At 36.7% G+C, this 24,086-nt stretch overlaps 1 protein-coding gene across 1 annotated transcript in view; it reads right to left on the bottom strand.

Annotated features, from left to right (window-relative positions):
• ZCWPW2 (zinc finger CW-type and PWWP domain containing 2) overlaps positions 1–24,086 on the bottom strand; it is a 139,336-nt gene that overhangs the window by 55,741 nt on the left and 59,509 nt on the right. The window contains exons 2-3 of the mRNA XM_068558330.1: positions 22,425–22,778; positions 8,621–8,780 (exon numbers count right to left, since the gene is read on the bottom strand). Of these exons, the coding sequence (XP_068414431.1) occupies positions 8,621–8,780; positions 22,425–22,765 (501 nt within the window). The 5' untranslated portion in view covers positions 22,766–22,778. The remainder of the gene's footprint in view (positions 1–8,620; positions 8,781–22,424; positions 22,779–24,086) is intronic.

A 24,086-nucleotide genomic window follows, 5' to 3' on the forward strand; every position in this document is an offset into this window, starting at 1 on the left:
TAATTAATCAAGCTGACTGAATTAACAACAGGAGACCAATAAGAAGGGCTTTGTGATTTTCCAGTTTATAGATGAGAGCTTATTATGAATTTGGTATGCTTATGAAGATTAGAAACAGATGGTCCAATGTAAGCCTCAAGCAGGCTGACATATAATGTAAAAGCCTGGAGCTTGCAGTCAGAAGACCTGGGCTTCAGTCCCAGTTCTGCTGCTATGTGACCTCAGGCAAGTCACTTACCTGAGCCCTAACTTTCTTAACAATAAATGAAGATCACATGAGATAGCATATGTAAGAGGTACTTTATAAAATGTAAAGCATTTTTAAATGTTGGTTATCAATGTCATAAATGATCAGAATATAAACATTTATCATTTAGTCTCTGTAGTCCAAGAAAATGAGACAGAAACTCTACCTATAATAGGGAGGAGTTGACTGTGTACTTTATGTCCAAAGGAATTCTACTATTAGAGTCCATTGTTATTTTTATTTACTAACTTAGCCAATGCTTATATAGTACTAAGTGTCAGCCACAGTCTGAAGCACTTTACAAACAACTTTTTTTACTTCCCAACAAGCTTACAAGGTAGGTACTATTATTATCCTCATTTTACACATAAAGAAACTGAGGCACTGAGTTTAGACATTGCCCAAGTTCATACAGCCAGTAAGTGATAGAGCTGGGATTCATACACAGGCAACCTGGCTCCAGAATTCACAGGCTCAATGACTATAAAATGATATTTCACTAAAAGGCATTCTGTTGCACAAATCTCCAAGATGGTGTTATGAAGAGCTTGTAGGTCATTTTCATAAGAAATAAATTGTGTTGAAAGTGATAGGAAACTACCATCTGGCATTTTCTCTATTAGGTCATAGTTACATTGCTTAGGAAAATTTTTTCTAGGATTATTAATCAGCCGTTAAAAACTTAAATCACTACTGGATATACGGTTAAAATGGTAAATTTTATGTTACATATATTTTAGCACAATTAAAAAAATAAAAAACCTTAATTTTATTTATTGTGTACAGTTTAAATAAAGTATTTTACATATTTTGCTTTCAAGCTGTAGAATTTTTATTTTGCAAAACTGAATATATCATTAAGTCTGCAACAAGAAATTATTTCATTGTTCTGTAAAAGTATTAGTAATATATTGATGAAATAAAGCACAGGAAGCAAGTGAGCACTGGGTCAGTAGATAATTTTTAAGGCCCATGCTTATCTCCAGGGCTGCTGTCTCCCACAGCTCTAGCCAGGCTGCCTGCTCCACCTGGGGATGTTAAATAGAAGTGGGAGATGGGTTTAAATCAGCCATGTGCTCATTTGCTCTGAGCCTTAAAAAAGTCAGGATTGGCTTAAAGGATTTTAAGTAACGGTATGAATGGATATCAAGACCTGAGCCTAAATGACAGTTAACATACTTGGCTGCTATTTTCTACTCCACATTTGCTTGTTTTTTAGGGAATATGTGTTTATGGGAAAACAAATGTCGTATTTATTACAGACAGATGCTCGGATTCTGTTTAAAAATAGAATCATACAAGCAGGTGGGAGAGCCAGGAGAAGAGGATGGTTAAATATGTGACACAATCAGTTCATATCCTGTGAGCTGAACAAAATGGTGAGGAAGTGGTAATTCTGGAATTTATTTTCAAAGTCAGTTCAATCTGCATTGTTTAGGGTTTTGCCTGAATCACAGATTGTTCCTGGTAATTGGTTAAAAGAAATTTTTTTTAAAAGTAGAGAAATTAAAGAAAAGAACAGTTAATATATCAATTGTAGACTTTCAGTTATATGGCTCTGAGTTTTGGACTTCATCGTTCCCTAATGGAAGAATGTACCAGAAAGTTACTCTGCAACTGTTTACTAATTTAAGAACCTCAACATAGAAGACTCATTATATAAGAAAGCCTTACTCATAAGGGATATGACCCTGAAGGCAATTTAGTGAGCCTTGTATTTTGGCTTAAAGACAATGATCTGACTCTGGTTTCTTTAACAGAAAATAAGCACTTCTAGAAAGTTGAGAAGGCTATATAAGGCTAAATGTTTCTAGGAAAGATTATTGTTGTTCCACTGAGGAGTCAATATGAGAAATCTAGCTGGCTTAATACATTTTTCATGCATTTGATGATGGGAAAGGTAGCCACCTGTTCCTTCCTTTATCAGCTGAGTAAAGTTGGTCATATTATTTGGATTTTTGGACTTTTAACTTCAATACAAGTTCAGATATCTAAATTCATAAGAGATTAAGTCGAGAGATGACAGAGGTAAATTCAAGAATTTATTTGGAGCAGCAAAGTCAGCATATACAAATGTAAGTAAATCGAAAAGACAGAAGACAGATACGGAAGAAAACTGGTTTTATTCAGTTGCAAAGAACTTGAAAGATAATATTTCCTAGTCTTTTCCAAATTCCATCAAAGAAACTTAAAGTATCTTGAGGCATTGCTGATATTAGGGAATATTCATTCACCAAGGAGTCAGATTAAGAAGGCTCTAACCTATCTCCTACTTTCAAAAGGTCTTAGCACTTCTGCTTACACTAAACTAGAAAAGCACGGCAGCAATGGCCACTCAATTTCTGGGAGCAACGTATTGGCTGATAAAAAAAACAATAAAATCATGTCACTTTTCACATATAATCTTAGTCAAAAGAAAATATATTATTATCCACCTGATTGTTATTGTTTTTTTTGTTCTTGTTTTTTTTTTTTTTTGGTACTCTCTCCTGTAGATGTGGGTTTCTAGGAAGAGGAAATAAGTAATGTAACTATATATTTCTCCTGTACTTCCAATGACAGTATGAACTATTACGATTATTATTAAGAGCCTACTGTATGACAAGCACTGTGCTAAGTGCTTTACATGTATAACCTCAGTTAAACCTGTAACAACTCTATGAGGCATATACTATCATAACCTCCATTTTAAGATGAGGTGTGTGGGATTTGTAACAGGTAAGTGACTTCCCTCAGGTCAAATGTCTAGTAAGTAGCACAGCCAACCTTCAAACCCAAAGAACCTGGCTCTAGAGCCTGCCTTTTTAAATCACTATGACAACTTCACTCTTTTCCTAATACATGACTATAAAAGTTTTCTTGGCAGATTATCCACAAATAGTTCACAGTTATAAAAACATGTTCTAATTCCCTTAAACTTTCTCCAGGCCAAAACTAAAGGATGCTTAGAAAACAACCAAACAAACAAAAAAATCTCAATCCAATAATACCAAAATTATAGCAAATTTTATACCAAATATGGAATTGGTATGATAAAAATTTACTGAGAGGTTGGTAGCTATACAGATTATTTGCCAGCAGGAACATGGTACAAAAACACACACATATATACATATGTACACTTTTTTTTGACAAATGTGATTTTCCACTGAGAGCTGGCTCAATAGATTTGTATCCAGTTTCACTTCATTACTCTGAGTGAAATGTTGCCTGATAATAGAGTTATAAGCTAATTTGCTAATCCTTATTGTAGACTACATTCCTAGAATTTGGATCCTAATAAATCTTAGAAGCAAAACACTTGCTCAAATAGATGTTAATCCAGACACTTGTCAAACGACTACTGCAAATGTAATTTGAAAGCATCAAGAGTTCTGTTTGGTCACGAGTCCTCCTCCAAAGGGGAACATCAAGCAGTAAATAAAAAACAAGTCTACCAGAAACTGCCATCATTCAACATGTATATTAGAATTAAAAGGTGAAAATGTTCCTCATTTCAATGTGGAAAAACATTCAACAATAAATTAGACTATTGCTTATGTATATGTAAATTGGCAAGGTATAGAAGAGAAGAATTGGACCTTGGGGTTAGACATCCTGATTCTAATCATTGCCCCTTCACTTAGCAGCTGATTGACCTTGGGCTAGACATGAAGCCTGAATCACAGTTTCTTCCATATGTCAATAGTGATGATGCCTATCTTCATGGGGTTGCTATGAGACTTTAAATATTATATTTATTATATTATATATTATTGTGTTATATTATTATAAAAGGATCTACCCAATCCTTGGCCTGTAGCAGGGGTTCAATTACATGATTGCTATTTATAGGCTTGTTTAGTTATTGGAGTCACTGCAGTGCATATTGACAATCAGAGCCCTTTGCTGGAGGATATTTACTGGACCAAATTTAGATTCAATGTATCATCAACACTGGTAATTTCTATCATATGTTTATCATAATACATAAAAGAAATCAACTTATTTGATAAATTACTATAGGTTGTGTTAGTTCTACTTACAGACTGGAAAAATTAAGAGTAATGTGATCTCAGTCGTTCGGCCGTATTCTGAAGAGCACTGAAGCTTTAGGAATGGTCCTGCTAAAGATACAGGTTACAAAGAACTGTAACATCCTCTGTACTATCATTAGTGTATCTGTTAGAATAATCCTAGGGGCTTAAAGTGAGGCCTATATCTTCTTCATGTTGCAGATCTGTTATTTGTAGGCAGTGGGGGCCTTTGCTAAGAGTGATCAAGGGATCTGGGCTGAGAGAGTAGCAAGCCAAAATTTCAATTATCAGTCACAGAGCCACAGACAAAGAGAGAACTCTGGAGGATGCTGCACTGGACACAGTCACATGCTCAGATATTCATCACTCACTCACAACTCATTGGCCTCACCCCACCACAAGAGTATCAAATGTGCATCTCTACTTTATAACAGGAAGGCAGTAACCTGCAACATTTTGGTGAACAGTATTAATGACCACCCCAATTAGGAAGCAGAATTCTAGGAATTGCAGAGCTCAAGTTTAGCAATACAGCATTACTCCCTTTTCATCTCCCTGGAAAATAGAGGCAGCTCCATAATACAATGGGTAAATACCCAAATGACACCTGGTACCCAAAGAAATGCTTACACATCTACAGGTATATCCTCCATACAGTAGTGAGCAGACTGTTAAAATACATAGACAAAAAAATCCACTCACATCATGGACCAAAACAAACCTAAATTTTACCACAGGAGTCTCCTACCATCAGGGGTGAACTTCTTACATTTTCTTGGCAGTATAAAGAACTAGAAAATTGTAGGCCAAGCGATCACTGGTTGGAGTACATAATTTATGTCCAATAAAAATTATAATGACTCTATATAACTTATAAGAGAGATGATCAACTAAAACATGCTATACATATTACATTTAAGTTATACATCAGCTTTATCAGCAATATCTATAAATTATGTATAATGTTGAATGACAAGATTGACTTTAAAGCTGTGTTCAGGGAAACTCTTACTTCTGGGTTAGACATGTGAACCTATGGCAGTCAGCATCATCTCCAGGCAAACCAGAGTGAAAGACTAACAAAGGAAGTAGGAGAAAGGCGTCGTGAAACAGTGAGCCATGACCACAGTTACATTACTGCACTAGTAGAGATAAACCAACAAAAGTCTGACGCCTCAAGTTGAGAAAACTTAGTCAGTGGTTCTCTCTCTCTGGGATACACACAGATTCATTTAAGGGACTTAGAAATGCTGAGGCCTGGCCCTACTCCAAGAGCTTCTGATTTAATTGATCCAGTAGAGTACAGCCCAGGCATTGCTGTGTTTTGGTTGCTGTCACTGCTTTATAAAGTCTTCTAATGCAAAGCCAGGCTTAAGAAATACTAAACTAAGTCATGTAGTCTATCAAGCAAAAAAATAAACTTGCAAATAATGGATTCTGCAGACATGTACCTACTAAATATAAAAGAAACAACATTTGTGCTAACTGGGGAAAGAACTGTACTCCATGCATCAACTCTTAAATAGCTATCTAGCACATGTTCACGTCTATTTTCTCTAAGTAATTACCAGAGTGACATGTATTTTGAATATATACCATAAGAGAATCAAGGTTTCTTTAAAAGGGGAAGGGAATTTCAGCTATCTTTATACTACTGATTTTATAGTAAATGAAAAAATAAAATGTGTGAGTAAACTAATATAAATTACAAATACAAAATCTAAATATTGCCTTCAACTTTTTTCTGAACTATATCCCAGTTTATTGATGAGTAACTTTATTTACTGGGGAAAAGCTTATCACCTGTATATTCATATACATATTCATCCACAGTGACAGAGCTCTGTTGTGCTGTCAACAAGAAAATTAATAAGTCACTGGTCCCATAAACATATCAATTTTTCAGTGACTACTAAAAAAAATAAAGAAAAAAAACTAGACAAACATGAACTAAAAGACTTAACGTTTTCAGAATCTAAAACTAAAAAATATTTTATTTTTTCATAAATGCATATAATGTCTTTCTAGAAGAGCTTATTTCTCTCCCACAGTAAAACACACACTGCAAAATATAGTCCACAGTCAGTGAAAACTCTGAAATATTATTTAATCATTTGTTAAACTAAGCTTACACAAATTAGGAGAAAGTAATGTTGAAATAATATATGAAGTAAGATATAGTCAGCTTAAACAGTGAGAGCTGTATATGCCTATCATTTTGTGTCTACTTTTTAATCATCTGTGAGTTTCCTTCCTGGCAAGTGGAGATTCTTAGATAGCCAGGAGTAGGGAATCGGAGCATAGCAGGGCAGCCGGCATGTGCCACCTGAATCTGAGGTAAAGGGGAACTAAAATTTCAGCCTTGAATGAAGAGACCCACAGAAGAAGGCATCCCTATTATATTAGCTCCAAGAGAGGAAGTGAAGAAAAAGATACAAACAAGAAGAGAGTAAGAGACACGAGCCTGTAGGTAGACACCATGAATGACAGTAGAGGAGAGAGCCTGTCCCAGAGCCTGTGGTCACCCAGTGAGTTATCCACCCAGAGCACCCAGCCAGCTGGGGGAGTAGGGGACAGAAGAGGTGAAACAAATGCTTTATTTTTTTTCTGTTCTCATTCTTGCTTTAGGAGCCTATTTAATTTAAGCAGCCCTGAATTCCTGGTCTTTGCAAGAATTTCTGTTTGTTTTAATGCTTTCAGAAGGTTAAAACCTTATGGCTCCCGATTCTTGAGTTTAGTTTTGTTTTGCATCAGATTTTTTCCTTGTCCCAGGGATTAATGGTATGCTCACTGGAATCAGACTATTCAAATTTATCCTGACATAACTCAAATCCTGAGAGTAACATTACTTCAGACAACTTAAAAATACACTTTGATTTTTTATGTACGTTTAAATACAATTTCTTAAGAATGCCCTGCTCTTTATCACACTGTCAAATATTTAAGATTCTAATTTCTGCCTCATGAGAAGCTAGGTTTCCCTATCTTTTAGAAAAGGGGAGGGGCACATAAGGGAGAACACTCCTTCCTATCTTCTGTGGTTGTCAGCAGAAGTGCCCAGGGACACATCCGAAATGTCCGAGCAGAGAAGATGCCTCATACTAAAATGACTGGCTCACAACTACCATGAAATGAATGTATGTGATGTTATTCCATACTTAAATATTTCTACTGAAACAGCCTTCCCTTCCAGCTGCTTTCAAGCTGAATGGAACAAAGGTACTGTTTATGCCAGAAAAATAGTAGAAGTCCATCTGCAAGTAGCTCAGATTTCCACAGATTTACTTATACTGTGGATTAAATGGCATGCCTTAAATGTACATACATGTATATGTATATTTGAATATATACATACTTCTCACTCTAAAATAGGAACCATCCAAATTGAGTCAAAGGCATTCACATTTCTGACATCTACTTTTTAATCAGATTTCTAATGAAAGCATGGTTTGCAGATGAAAAGTTTCAATATTAGAATACAGATACAGATAATTGAATTAATTTATAACAATTAAACCAAACCCATGAAAACAGGTCCAATTCACTTACTCTCATCAACTTGAGAACTGTCTATTCACTAATTGTAGTGTGTGATTTAAAGTTTAAAAAGAATCAAAAAATACTGAAGGAGTTAGTATAATGAAATACTGTTTGAAATTTGAAAAATCTGGTTGCATTCCGTAATTAATCTTCCCTGTGAGCTAGGGCTATAACTTAGAATCTTCTCAAGAGAATTAAAAAATTACCAAATGATGGAATCGTAAAACTGTTTCAAAAGGCAATTATGGGGGCGTCCCTGGTGGCGCAGTGGTTGAGGGTCTGCCTGCCAATGCAGGGGGACACGGATTCGAGCCCTGGTCTGGGAAGATCCCACATGCCACGGAGCAACTAGGCCCGTGAGCCACAATTACTGAGCCTGCGCGTCTGGAGCCTGTGCTCTGCAACAAGAGAGGCCGCGATAGTGAGAGGCCCGCGCACCGTGATGAGGAGTGGCCCCCACTGGCCGCAACTGGAGAGGGCCCTCGCACAGAAACGAAGACCCAGCACAGCCATAAATAAATAAATTAAAAAAAAAAAAAAAAAAAAGGCAATTATGGAGAGTCCTCAGTTGATTTATACTATATTGCCATTAGAGCAATAAAATTTAAAACTACCTCGTGGCTATTTTTATATCCATACTTCCTTTGAGAAAGCTGCTTTAAAAATACAAATATTTGAGTTTAAACAAATAGTACATATTATTTTGTTTATATAAATATAAAAGTAAAAAATTATATATCTTTTAGGATCTGAGACAAAATGGCCATAATTAAAAACAAGTGCAAGAGGAACAAAGTTTTGATGTTACTGTACCTACCTTTAATGTGATACTATAATGTCCAACAAACATTGCATTTATCCATGATCTTGAATGGGGATCACCCAGGAATTCTATGTGATACTGTTCCACATCTCCATCCAGGTCATAGGTCACATATTTCCCTTTAAAAGGATCAGGGCAAAGTATCCCCGGCCAACTTTCAAAAGAAAATATTTTTATTATTTTGATGCTTTAAAAAAGGTAGACATTAATATAATCTGTCACAATCATCTGTCAAACTTTGCCCTTTGAATTTTAATAACTGTTTTACACATTTTAAACATATTCATATCTTTTAAAAGTAGAATATTCAATTGATGCAAGTAATCATTTGTATCTTTGTAGATATAGAAAGCTTTGAAACAGTCACATACTTAAGACATTCATAAGATATGAGGAGAAAGAATCATAAGACAAAAGAATGATTTCCAGGGTCTATAAGAGACATTTAGGCACTGCTAATAGGAAAGATAAGAGAAAAAAGAGTCATCAGATTCATGGCAGGCTTGAATCAACTCTCACCAATCAGAATGATTAACTACTAAAATGTTAACCCACTGACAGGGCTTCTGATGGGGTAGGAGAGAGCTAGCGATTCGTGAACCAGGACTGCCAAAGTGGTTCGGGCTGTTCTGACACTGAACTTTGTAACAACTGTGAGAAAAGTAGAAATAGAGCCAGCGGTTCTGTGTTATCCTTCCCCCACCACATCTGTTCCACTGGCAGTGACCAAATGGCTAAAAATCCTCAGTACTGCAAATAAGGTTTATTCTTTACTAAAAATAAATCTTAGGGGAATGTACAGCAGAAAGCTGACTGAATTTTACAGATCAAGATCCAAAATATGCATACCTAATATACCCAAGCATTCAAAAATCTGTACAATTATCAAGTTCTATTATTTATAATATAATTATCTGTACAATTATCAAGTTCAATTATCTTTACAATTAACAAGTTCAGTTTGCAGTACCATAGAGCGAAAAAGGTAGAGAAGTTCAAATTAGAAGGCCCAGGCTCTAGTTCTGCCTTCTACCAGACAGGAGGCCTCAAGCAGGTAACTAGGCCTCACTGTAACTCTGGTTCCTCACTGCGCTGTTTCAAAGTTCAAATGAACATGTGCTTTACAGATTTTTGGTTTCTGGCAAATTAAAATACTGTAAAGCGCCATCATTATGGACTGAATTATGTCATCCCACCAACCCACATTCATATGTCGAAGTCCTGACCGCCAGTACCTCAGAATGTGACTGTATTTGGAGAGGGGGTCTTTAAGGAAGTAACTAAGTTAAAAGGTGAGCCCCAATCCAACATGACTAGTTTCCTTATAAAAAGAGAAGATTAGGACCCAGACACACACAGAGGGAAGACCATGAGAAGACACAAAAAGAGAGACCCACCTACAAGCCAAGGAGAGGCCTGAGAAGAAATCAACCCTCTGACACCCTGACCTCAGAATTTTAGCCCCCAGAACCGTGGGAAAATAAGGGCTAGAGAATTAAAAATTGAGTCAGACAATCTGTAAGCCAAAGAAGAACTGGAAATGATAATGGAAAGTCAAGTGAAAGTTCAGGACCTAAATGAAGAGGACCATCTGGTTGTTATCAGGCTCATGTCACGGTATCTTATTGCTATTTGGTGACTCTTACTGGGCTGTGCTTGAGAGTTAAACTTGAGTGCAGTTTATCTTTTAAATCTACAAAGGAAATCTACATTGCTGAGGGAACACACTCAAAAGAAGGGGACTTCAACAGGCAAATGAATGACTAAGAATGAGTGGTAGCTGCAATGGAGACCCCCAACTTATCAGAAGTCAAGGAACAAGTGGGTCCTTCAATATGATCAATAGCTATTTTAAAAACAACCAAACTATGATTGTTACATCATATTTGTTTAAACTCTTTATAAAAGGTAAGGGGCTCATGTTTAATACTAGGTGATTTGCACTTCACAGCAATTTTAATAAGGATTACTGTCAACCCAATACCAATTTATGAGCAGTACCTACTCCATTCAGTGTAAAACAGTCTCACAAAATGGATTTCTGATATTTAACACATGAAAAAAAGATTCTGCAGTTATTATGTGTAAGATGAGCTGCTACTTTTCTGACACAAATTCTGATATAACTATTTTTTAAGTGGAACCTATTGGGTCCCAGAGTATTCAATTTAAATTATTACTCAATAAAATATAAACAAAAAGAGATGACTCCTAAAAAGAATTAGATACCAAAAAAAGAAAAAAGCTTCTGTTCATTATTTAAAACATATTTTATTACAGAAAGTATTGCATACTGATTTAAAGATGAATTATGAAAAGTATTATGAAATGTCCAAATAACTGGGGTACTTTCAGGTGGTGCAAAGGAATTGTCTGACTCCTAGTCTGTACATATCAGCTAAAACAGAATGTACCAAACTACAGGAAAAGCTGAGCAGAGGCAATACATGTAGAAAACATGATTACTTCTCTCCAGCTGCTACATCCATCATTGTCTCTGACTTCCTGTGATTGAAGAAAGAAGTTGATGTCCATTTTTTGCCCTCACTCTGACCTCAATTTGAGTTCCCAAACTGTCAATGATGATAGTGCATTGTGCATTTCTACTTCCTGATTTTTCACTTTCATATTGAGGAGAAATTCTGAGTGTTGTTTGGGGGCTTAAAGGTGGAGACAGACAGTAAGAATAGGCCACCCAATGGAAGGGTGTCAGAATTACAAGGAAAGTGTATGGTCAATCTCAGAACCTGTGGGTGGTGGAAGGTAAAATGTACAAACACAACAAGGTCAAACAGACATCAGGTGTTGAAATCCACTTGCAGGAGGAAATGGAAATTTTGGCAGGACAAGAAACTTCAAAGGAAAGTGAAAATACATTACAAAGAAACTGATGTCTTACACATTCCTTATCCAGTGGAAATGATCTTTAATGAGTTGGCTACTGCCTTCAGTAAGTTGAAGCTTAAGCATTATAACAGCTGCCATGTATTTATACCGAACGAGAAGAAATATATAACTTTTATTTTCAAACTGTGGTCTGGATGTTTAAGAAGGTAGCAGATTTACTTGGGCCTCATTCTTAATCTGTGGGAAACAAAATGGATGAGTTGGAATCATCACTAACTTAATGTCATACTTTCCAAGAAATCTCTTTGCTATACCTAACTGCAGGGACCGTTGGGAAGAGGAAATTTCTCATCCACACACATATAAATCCACAGGCAAAAGTATGCAAATGAGAAGTAATCAAATACTATTTTATAATACTGAAAGGATCTAGTAGAAACCTCAATTTATAAATGTATATACTATATCTAAAAAGTATCACTGGATTGGTTTGTTAACTTAAAGGCATATTTGATTACTAACCTGTTTAGACTACAGTATTTAGAATGCAAACATATTTTCTAGAAATTAATTTCCATACTTATGAGAAATCATTGTAAAATGTCTGTGTAAATATGCCTAGTTTCTGCTTGATACTGTATTTTCCTATACTAAGTGAGAGATGCACTGTTATTTTTTACTTTTAATTTCTTTGCTCTTTCTAGCTAAATACAATGTATTTGATCAATCTTTAAAAATCAAGACTTCTTAAACATTATAGTTTTTCTCTTCCTAGTAATACAGACAGCCCCACCCTCAAGCTCACATAGGCACTACTCAAAGGCAAGAGGCTGCATAAGTATTTTATAAGTATGTAAGTGTGTGCTATCTTACAATGTGGTGATAAATATAACTATTATAATTTGATTTTCCATGGAGCTTGACCATAGACAAAATGATATTCTCTTAACTTATTTATTTTTATTATTTAAAGATTAAGCAGACATTTCTTGACTCTGTGTCAGTCTCTCTTTAGCTTTTTAGCTTTATTGGAAAGTATGAACTCTTCTGGGAAAGAATAACTCTGGGATGTTGATAAGATTGAATTTCTGAGCCTTCAAAAGCTACATGTAAGGACACGGGCTAACAAGAATTGACCCAGATAATGCTACACTGTTAAGCGTCTCTGTAGCCAGCTGACTGGTCTTCCCACTTGAAATTTCAGGGTCTATAACATTTCTTAATTAAGAACTGATGTTTGGCTGTTTTTAGTAGGCTAATTCAGCTTTATATTCTACTACTGCAATTTATCTTATCATCTTTCTATTGTATTTGTGGAAATGAATAAGCAATACAGCAACAGATTTGAGTTTCTTAATCTGTATTTTAAGTCTGTGCTCATTTGTACTTAGCTTATAAAAAGAAATATATGTGACTACATGCCAAATGCATTCTACTCTTTCCAAACAACAAGAAGGTAGTTACAGCTGTATTCTGCAGCATTTTGACGGTCCTAATCACAGACTGGAGATAATTTAGGGACTAGAGTAAAACATGCTTCATTTGTATTTCAAATCCTAACCCTCAGCTACAAGTACAAAACTGCAAAAGAAATTCCTAATCAAATTTCTAACATAATATTTCAGATATAGTGACAAGATGCAAACCCATTTCTTGAATGAGAGTTATTGAAACTTCAGGATTTCCAGTAGAAAATACAAACGCTCTGCTTTCAAAATGTTAGAGATATAAAAAATGACAATGAGACTACAAATACCTTCATAAGTAACTTCAGAAATGAGTGTTCATATACATAACCATCTAGTTCCTCTTCATGCCCATCCTAATTACACAGAAGTCAATTAATATACATATCTTTTTACAACATTTCATATTTTATCCTTAGAAAAACTCTCAGTAACAAAAGGTTACTCAGAGTTGATGTGTAACATTCCAAATCTCTCTGAGATGTGGAAATCTCTCTGAGGTAGATATTAAGTGTATTGGTTGAATCTCTCTGCAAAGATATTAAGGGTATTGGTTTGCTAAGGTTGCCATAGGAAAATACCACAGACTGGGTGGCTTAAACAACAGGAACTTATTTTCTCACAGTTTTAAAGGCTAGGAGTCCAAGATCAAGGTCAGCAGGTCTGGTTTCTCTTGAGGTCTCTCCCTGGCCAGCAGACTGCTGCCCTCGTGCTCTGTCTTCGCATGGTCTTTACTCTGTGCACATGCACCCCTGGTGTCTCCCCTTGTATCCAAGTTTTCTCTTCTTACAAGAACACCAGTCAGATTGGATTAGGGCTCACTCTACTGGCCTCTTTTAACTTAATCACCTCTTTAAAGGCCCTTAGTCCAAATACAGTCACATTCTGAGGTTAGAGTTTTAACTTACGACCTTTGGGGGAACACAATTCAGCCCACAACGGTAAGTGACAGAGCAAGAGCACAAATCTAGGTACTGACTTGAAGGCCTCTCATGTGTGTTCTGTGTGTGTGTTACATAAGCCCATCACAGTCTCCCAATGAAAGCAAACATATATTTTTCACGGAGAATAGTTGAATATAAATGAAAACAAGATGACGGGAGAAAAGGAAGAGGAGGGAGAGGACCTTCAAGATGGCAGAGAAGTAAGACGTGGAGATCAACTTCCTCCCCACAAATACATCAGAAATACATCTACATGTGGAAAAACTCCTACAGAACACCTACTGACGCTGGCAGAAGACTTCAGACCTCCCAAAAGGCAAGAAAATCCCCACGTACCTGGGTAGGGCAAAAGAAAAAAGAAAAAACAAAGACAAAAGAAAAGGGACGGGACCTGCACAAGTGGGAGGGAGCTGTGAAAGACGAAAAGTTTCTACACACTAGGAAGCCCCTTCACTGGCGGAGACAGGGGCTGGGCGTGGGGGGTGGGGTGGGGGGGAAGGCTTCAGAGCCAAAGAGGACAGCGCAGCAACAGGGGTGCAGAGGGCACAGCGGAGAGATTCCCGCACAGAGGATCGGTGCCAACCAGCACTCACCAGCCTGAGAGGCTTGTCTGCTCACCCACCAGGGCGGGTGAGGGCTGGGAGCTGAGGTTCGGGCTTCAGAGGTCAGACCTCAGGGAGAGGACTGGCGTTGGCTGCATGAACACAGCCTGAAGGGGGCTAGAGCGCCACAGCTAGCCAGGAGGGAGTCCTGGAAAAAGTCTGGACCCTCCTAAGAGGCAAGAGACTACTGTTTCAGGGTGCGCGAGGAGAGGAGGTACAGAACACCGCCTAAACGAGCTTCAGAGAAGGGCATGAGCCACAGCTATCAGCGCGGACACCAGAGACGGGCATGAAACGCTAACACTGCTGCTGCAGCCACCAAGAAGCCTGTGTGCAAGCACAGGTCACTATCCACACCTCCCCTCCCAGGAGCCTGTGCAGCCCGCCACTGCCAGGGTCCTGTGATCCAGGGACAGCTTCCCCAGGGGAGCACACGGCATGCCTCAGGCTGTTGCAACGTCACCCAAGCCTCTGCCACTGCAGGCTCGCCCCGCATTCCATACCCTCCCTCCCCCTGGCCTGAGCGAGCCAGTGCCCCTTAAACAGCCACTCCTCTAACCCTGTCCTGTCTGGGTGAAGAACAGATGCCAGAGGGCGACCTACACACAGAGGTGGGGCCAAATCCAAAGCTGAACCCCAAGAGCTGTGCGAACAAAGAAGAGAAAGGGAAATTTCTCCATGCAGTCACCGGAGCAGCGGATTAAATCTCCAAAATCAACTTGATGAACCCTGCATCTGTGGAATACCTGAATAGACAACAAATCATCCCAAAACTGAGGCTGTGGACTTTGGGAGCAACTGTAGACTTGGGGTTTGCTGTATGCAACTGATTAGTTTCTGAAATTTATGTATATCTTAGTATAGTTTTTAGCACTTGTTATCATTGGTGGATTTGTTTATTGGTTTAGTTGCTCTCCTCTTTTTTTTTATTACTTTTTTATGTTTTTATTTTAATAATATTGTTTTATTTTTACTTTAATAACTTATTTATTGTATTTTACTTTTTTCTTTCTTTCTTTCTTTTCTCCCTTTTCTTCTGAGCTGTGTGGCTGACAGGATCTTGGTGCTCCAGCTGGGTGTCAGTACTGAGCCTCTGAGGTGGGAGAGCCGAGTTCAGTACATTGGACTACTGGAGACCTCCTAGCTCCATGTAATATCAATTGGTGAGAGCTCTCCCAGAGATCTCTGTCTCAATGCTAAGACCCAGCTCCACTCAACGACCAGCAAGCTCCAGTGCTGGACAGCCCATGCCAAACAACTAACAACACAGGAACACAACCCCACTCATTAGCAGAGAGGCTGCCTAAAAACATACTAAGTCCACAGACACCCCAAAACACACAATTGGATGCGATCCTCCCCTCCAGAAAGACAAGATCCAGCCTCATCCACCAGAACACAAGCACCAGTCCCCTCAACCAGGAAGCCTACACAACCCACTGAACCAACTTTACCCACTGGGGGCAGACACCAAAAACAACAGGAACTATGAACGTGCAGGCTGTGAAAAGGAGATGCCAAACACAGTAAGTTAAGCAAAACGAGAAGACAGAGAAATACGCAGCAGATGAAGGAGCAAAGTAAAATCTGACAAGACCAAAGAAATGAAAGGAAATAGCTACATGAAAAAGAATTCAGAGTAATGATAGTAAAGATGATCCAAAATCTTGGAAACAGAATGGAGAAACCACAAGAAACGTTTAACAAGGACCTAGAAGCACTAAGGAACAAATAAACAATGATGAACAACACAATAAATGAACTTAAAAATTCTCTACAAGTCATCAATAGCAGCATAACTGATAAGTGACCTGGAAAATAAAATAGTGGAAATAACTACTGAAGAGCAGGCTAAAGAAAAAAGAATGAGAAGAATTGAGGACAGTCTCAGAGACCTCTGGGACAACATTAAACGCATCAACATTCAAATTATACGGGTCCAGGAAGAAGAAGAAAAAAGAAAGGGACTGAGAAAATATTTGAAGAGATTATCATTGAAAACTTCCCTAATATGGGAAAGGAAATAGTCAGTCAAGTCCAGGAAGAGCAGAGAGTCCCATACAGGATAAATCTAAGGAGAAACACGCCAAGACACATATTAATCAAACCATCAAAAATTAAATACAAAGAAAACATATTAAAAGCAGCAAGGGAAAAGCAACGAATAACATGCAAGGGAATTGCCATAAGGTTAACAGCTGATCTTTCAGCAGAAACTCTGCAAGCCAGAAGGGAGTGGCATGATGTATCTAAAGTGATGAAAGGAAAAACCTACAACAAAGATTACTCTACTCAGCACGGATGTCATTCAGATTCGACGGAGAAATTAAAACCTATACAGACAAACAAAAGCTAAGAGAATTCAGCACCACCAGACCAGCTTTACAACAAATGCTAAAGGAACTTCTCTAGGCAGGAAAGAAAAGAGAAGGAAAACACCTACAATAACAAGCCCAAAACAATTAAGAAAATGGTAATAAGAACATGCATATCGATAATTACCTTAAATGTAAATGGATGAAATGCTCCAACCAAAAGGAACAGACTGGCTTATGGATACAAAAAAAAGACCCGTATATATGCTGTCTACAAGAGATCCACTTCAGACCTAGGGACACATACAGACTGAAAGAAAGTGAGAAGATGGAAAAAGATATTCCAAGCAAATGGAAATCAAATGACAGCTGGAGGAGCAACTCTCATATCAGAAAAACAGACTTTAAAATAAAGACTATTACAAGAGACAAAGAAGGACACTACATAATTATCAAGGGTTCAATCCAAGAAAAAGATATAACAAGTGTAAATATTTATGAACCAAAAATAGGAGCACCTCAATACATAAGGCAAATGCTAACAGCCATAAAAGGGGAAATCGACAGTAATACAATCATAGTAGGGGACTTTAACACCCCACTTTCACCAATGACAGATCATCCAAAATGAAAATAAATAAGGAAACACAAGCTTTAAGTGATACATTAAACAAGATGGACTTAATTGATACTTATAGGACAATCCATCCAAAACAACAAAATAAACTTTCTTCTCAAGTGCTCATGGAACATTATTCAGGATAGATCATACCTTGAGCCACAAATCAAGCCTTGGTAAATTTAAGAAAATCGAAATTGTATCAAGTATCTTCTCCGACCAAAACGCTATGAGACTAGAAATCAACTACAGAAAAAAAACTGTAAAACATACAAACACATGGAAGCTAAACAATATGCTATTAAATAACCAAGAGATCACTGAAGAAATCAAAGAGGAAAGCAAAAAATACCCAGAAACAAATGACAATGAAAACACGACGACCTAAAACCTATGGGATGCAGCAAAAGCAGTTCTAAGAGGGAAGTTTATAGCAATACAATCCTACCTCAAGAAACAAGAAACATCTCAAATAAACAACCTAACTTTACACCTAAAGCAATTAGAGAAAAAAGAACAAAAAACCCCAAAGTTAGCAGAAGGAAAAAAATCAAAGAGATCAGATCAGAAATAAATGAAAAAGAAATGAAGGAAATGATAGCAAAGATCAATAAAACTAAAAGCTGGTTCTTTGAGAAGATAAACAAAATTGATAAACCATTAGCCAGCCAAGAAAAAAAGGGAGAAGACTGAAATCAACAGAATTAGAAATGAAAAAGGAGAAGTAACAACTGACACTGCAGAAATACAAAGGATCATAAGAGATCACTACAAGCAACAATATGCCAAAAAAAATAGACAACCTGGAAGAAACGGACAAATTCTTAGAAAAGCACAACCTTCTGAGACTGAACCAGGAAGAAATAGAAAATATAAACAGACCAATCAAAAGCACTGAAATTGGGGCTTCCCTGGTGGTGCAGTGGTTGAGAAACTGCCTGCTAATGCAGGGGACATGGGTTCGAGTCCTGGTCTGGGAAGATCCCACATGCCGCGGAGCAGCTAGGCTCGTGAGCCACAATTACTGAGCCTGCGCGTCTGGAGCCTGTGCTCCGCAACAAGAGAGGCCGCGATAGTGAGAGGCCTGCGCACCGCGATGAAGAGTGGCCCCCGCTTGCCGCAACTAGAGAAAGCCCTCGCACAGAAACGAAGACCCAACACAGCCATAAATAAATAAATAAATAAATAAAAATTAAAAAAAAAAAAGCACTGAAATTGAGACTGATTTAAAATCTTCCAACAAACAAAAGCTGAGGACCACATGGCTTCCCAGGCGAAATCTATCAAACATTTAGAGAAGAGCTAACACCTATCCTACTCAAACTCTTCCAAAATATAGCAGGGGGAGGAACACTACCAAACTCATTCTCTGAGGCCACCATCATCACCCTGATACCAAAACCAGACAAAGATGTCACAAAAAAAGAAAACTACAGGCCAATATCACTAATGAACATAGATGCAAAAATTCTCAACAAAATACTAGCAAACAGATTCCAACAGCACATTAAAAGGATCATACAATATGATCAAGTGGGGTTTATCCCAGGAATGCAAGGATTCTTCGATATACGCAAATCAATCAATGTGATACACCATATTAACAAACTGAAGAAGAAAAACCATATGAAACACTCAATAGATGCCAAAAAAGCTTTCAACAAAAGCTTACACCTATTTATGATAAAAACCCTCCAGAAAGTAGGAAAACAGGGGACTTACCTCAACCTAATAAAGGCCATATATGACAAACCCACAGCCAACATTGTTCTCAATGGTGAAAAACTGAAACCATATCCACTAAGATAAGGAACAATACAAGGTTGCCCACTCTCACCACTATTATTCAACATAGTTTTGGAAGTTTTAGCCACAGCAATCAGAGAAGAAAAAGAAATAAAAAGAATCCAAATCGTCAAAGAAGAAGTAAAGCTGTCACTGTGTGCAGATGACATGGTACTATGCATAGAGAATCCTAAAGATGCTACCAGAAAACTACTAGAGCTAATCAACGAATCTGGTAAAGTAGCAGGATACAAATTGATGCACAGAAATCTCTTGCATTCCTGTACAGTAATGATGAAAAATCTGAAAGAGAAATTAAGGAAACACTCCCATTTACCACTGCAACAAAAAGAATAAAATACCTAGGAATAAACCTACTTAAGGAGACAAAAGACCTGTATGCAGAAAATTATAAGGAACTGATGAAAGAAATTAAAGATGATAAAAACAGATGCAGAGATATACCATATTCTTGGATTGGAAGAATCAATACTGTGAAAATGACTATACTACACAAAGCAATCTACAGATTCAATGCAATTCTTATCAAACTACCAATGGCATTTTTCACAGAACTAGAACAGAAAATTTCACAATTTATATGGAAACAGAAAAAACCCCAAATAGTCAAAGCAATCTTGAGAAAGAAAAATGGAGCTGGAGGAATCAGGCTTCCTGACTTCAGATTATAATACAAAGCTACAGTAATCAAGACAGTATGGTACTGGCACAAAAACAGAAATATAGATCCATGGAACAGGATAGAAAGCCCAGAGATAAACCCATGCACATACAGTCACCTTATGTTTGAGAAAGGAGGCAAGAATATACAATGGAGAAAAGACAGTCCTTTCAATAAGTGGTGCTGGAAAAACTGGACAGCTACATGTAAAAGAATGAAAACAGAACACTCCCTACTCCCTAACACCATACACAAAAATAAACTCTAAATGGATTAAAGACGTAAATGTAAGGCTAGACACTATGAAACTCTTAGGGGAAAACATAGGAAGAACACTCTTTGACATAAATCACAGCAACATCCGTTTTGACCAACCTCCTAAAGAAATGGAAATAAAACAAAAATAAACAAGTGGGACCTTATGAGACTTAAAAGCTTTTGCACAGCAAAGGAAACCATAAACAAGACGAAAAGACAACCCTCAGAATGGGAGAAAATATTTGCAAACGAAGCAACTGACAAAGGATTAATCTCCAAAATTTACAAGCAGCTCATCCAACTCAATATCAAAAAAACAAGCAACCCAATACAAAAATGGGCAGAAGACCTAAACAGACATTTCTCCAAAGATGATATACAGATGGCCAACAAACACATGAAAGGATGCTCAACATCACTAATCATGAGAGAAATGCAAATGAAAACTACAATGAGGTATCGCCTCACACCAGTCAGATTGGCCATCATCAAAAAATCTATAAACAATAAGTGCTGGAGAGGGTGTGGAGAAAAAGGAACCCTCTTGCACTGTTGGTGGGAATGTAAACTGATACAGCCACTATGGAGAACAGTATGGAGGTTCCTTAAAAAACTAAAAATAGAAGTACCATATGACCCAGCAATCCCACCACTACTGGGCATATACCCTGAGAAAACCATAATTCAGAAAGAGTCATATACCACGATGTCCATTTCAGCACTATTTACAATAAGCAAGACATGGAAGTAACCTAAGTGTCTACTGACAGATGAATGGATAAAGAAGATGTGGCACACATATATACAATGGAATATTACTCAGCTATAAAAAGAAACAAAATTGAGTTATTTGTAGTGAGGTGGATGGACCTAGAGTCTGTCATACAGAGTGAAGTAAGTCAGAAAAAGAAAAACAAATATCGCATGCTAACACATATATACAGAATCTTAAAAAAAAAAAAAAAGGTTCTGAACAATCTAAGGGCAGGACAGGAATAAAGATGCAGACATAGAGAATGGACGTGAGGACATGGGGAGGGGGAAGGGTAAGCTAGGAAGAAGTGAGAGAGTGGCACTGACATATATACACTACCAAATGTAAAATAGGTAGCTAGTGGGAAGCAGCCGCACAGCACAGGGAGATCACCCTGGTGCTTTGTTAGCACCTAGAGGGGTGGGATATGGAGGATGGGAGGGAGACGCGAGAGGGAGTGCATATGGGGATATATGTATACATAGAGCTGATTTACTTTGTTATACAGCAAAAACTAACACAACATTGTAAAGCAATTATACTCCAGTAAAGATGTTTAAAATAATTTAAAAATTAAGAAAAATAAAAAGAGAGGCATCGAAACTCATGAAAGAAATTATAAAGTTTTCAATAAAGACTAAACTGGAAGGAACACAGAAAAAATAAGCTCAATTTGTAACTCCTTCAGAAAAATAAAAGATGGAAAGGGAAAAATATTTAAATTAAAAAAATGAAAAGATGATAACAGTGGAAGAAAAAAGTAATACCAAAGCTAACCAAAGAAGATTCACTATCAGTACTACAGAAGTCCCAAAATAAAATCAAAGCAATGCAACTGAATAAACTGCTTAAAATTTTAAAAAAAAATGTTATTGAAATAAAAAATTTGAAACCATACCCTGAAAATGCACATTGCATACTTGGGAAATAAACTCAGAACAGGAAAAACTGAGCCATACAGCAGTAAATATACAAATATCTAAAGAAAAAGAAAAAACTCTTTTAGGCATCTAGGCAACAGTTACAGAATATAAATTTTTTTCAGGATAGGTCATCCTGTGCCATAAATCAAGATTCAATGAAACAGACTACAACAGTTAAATTAGGAATCAATAACAATAAGACATTTTTAGAATCCTGCATATTTTATAATTTAAAAACACACTTCTAATAACTCATTTCAAAGAAGAAATCACAAACTGAATAGTAATAAAATACAACATATTAAAATTTGTGAGATATAACTGAAGAAGTACTTAATAAGAGAAATTCATAGCTTTAATTGCTCATATAAGGAGGGAAACAGATATGAGTCAGTTATCTAAGTTTCCAGTTTAAGAAACTAGAAAAAGAAGAATTAAACCCAAAGAAGTCAGGGAAAGAATAACAATGAGATCAAAAAATAATAAATAAGAAGTTAGACAACAATAGGGAAGAAGTTGATTCTTTGAAAAGTTTTGAAAGTTAATAAACTTAGCAAGACTATACCTCAATAGTTTATTATAAAACAGCAACAAAAATCTTACCTTGGCCAAGTCTGTAATTTTACCAAAACCAGGCTTCCAAGAGGGAGCTGTGAATAGACGATCTTAAATCCACTTTGATGAAGCTGAGACTCTTCAGGAAAGTCTTCTTCAGAGACAGAGCACTTATTGTACCTTAAATCAGTGTTCATGAAGCAGTACCATGGTTCATTGTGATCAACTCTGGCTGCATCCTCACTTGACAAAAATCTCCATTTCAAACAACTTTCATTCTCACACTGAACCCACACTTTGTTTACATACATGTTGCTTTCCACTGAGGAATCCACTGCCGTATTACAATATTCTGCTATCATCTTACTATTCAATTTTCCTTTTTCCATAAATGCATTTAATCTGGAAAATAAATAACAGGAAAATAAAAGAATACGATTTGAGTGTATAAGGAGAGAAAGTTCAAGCCAAAATCCGAGAAGTAGCTCTTTTATATCTTTTTTGCCCACCTCTTCTCTGTACATGTTGAACATGTTATGTTTCCACCTACCCAGAAACGAAGGAACAAAACAGAAACATCAATCACTCTGGTTATAAAATGCTCCAAAATTAAAAATAAGAAAAGTATGATGGAGCAGAAGTGGAGTAGAGGTTTACTATAATATCTATTCTATTACCAGTCAGTACATATCTAATATATATCCAGTACTTTTGCCATAATAACAGCTAAGTCTTATTCAGTGCTGACTATGAGCCAAATACTATTCTAAGTACCTTATGCACACAGCTTATATAGTCTTCCCAACAACCTCAGTATGAGCACTTTTGGAGAGAAAAGGAAAGCTTAGAAAAGTAAAGTAATTTATTTGAAGTCCCAGAGCTACTATGTGACAGAGCTGGGATTTAAATGCAGGCAGTTTTCTCCCTAATTGTATGGACTTATCCACTAGGCTGTACTGCCTCTTCGGTATATGGTGGACATAGTGTGACTTGATCCCCTTTTCTAATTCTGGGGAAAACCAAAGGCAGCAAAATATTTCACCACGTGAAAATTTGAAATTTATTTTTAAAAAATTAAAGGACTCTTTTGCTTATATAGCTTTACCTTTTAACCATTATTAATTCAAGTGATTTGAAAAAAATTTCTCAGAGGGTTTTTATCATGAAAATTTTAAACATATAAAACGTTAGAATTATATGAGTTAGCCCCTGACTTCTAGCTTCAATAATAATAGTTACATGTATACTAAAAAATAAGTAATATAGCTAAAATACAAATAAAACTATCAGCAACTTATTTTGTAATACAAAACCTAGTTTTTTAAAAAAAGACTTACATATACCATATTAATAAATTAGTAGAACAACCACTATCGAATATAAGCACCATTTAAAGAAGCTCTTAATCCAAGAGTTAATTGTATAATTAGAAACACACTTATAATCATATACCTTTCCATGATCACTACAAATCACTTTAGAATAAAATTTGCCAATATATTTCAATAGCCATAGCCACAATTTTTGACCTATTAATCCCACTCATTTGAATGTATACAAAGAAAATAAAAGAAACTAACCTAATGAAGAAAGCAATAGCAAAGATGAATAAAACTAAATGCTGGTTATTTGAGAAGATAAACAAAATTGATAAACCTTTAGCCAGACTCATCAAGAAAAGAAGGGAGAGGACTCAAATCAAAAAAATTA

Source organism: Eschrichtius robustus, chromosome 12 (assembly GCF_028021215.1).
Source record: "Eschrichtius robustus isolate mEscRob2 chromosome 12, mEscRob2.pri, whole genome shotgun sequence".
NCBI classification, from domain to species: domain Eukaryota; kingdom Metazoa; phylum Chordata; class Mammalia; order Artiodactyla; family Eschrichtiidae; genus Eschrichtius; species Eschrichtius robustus.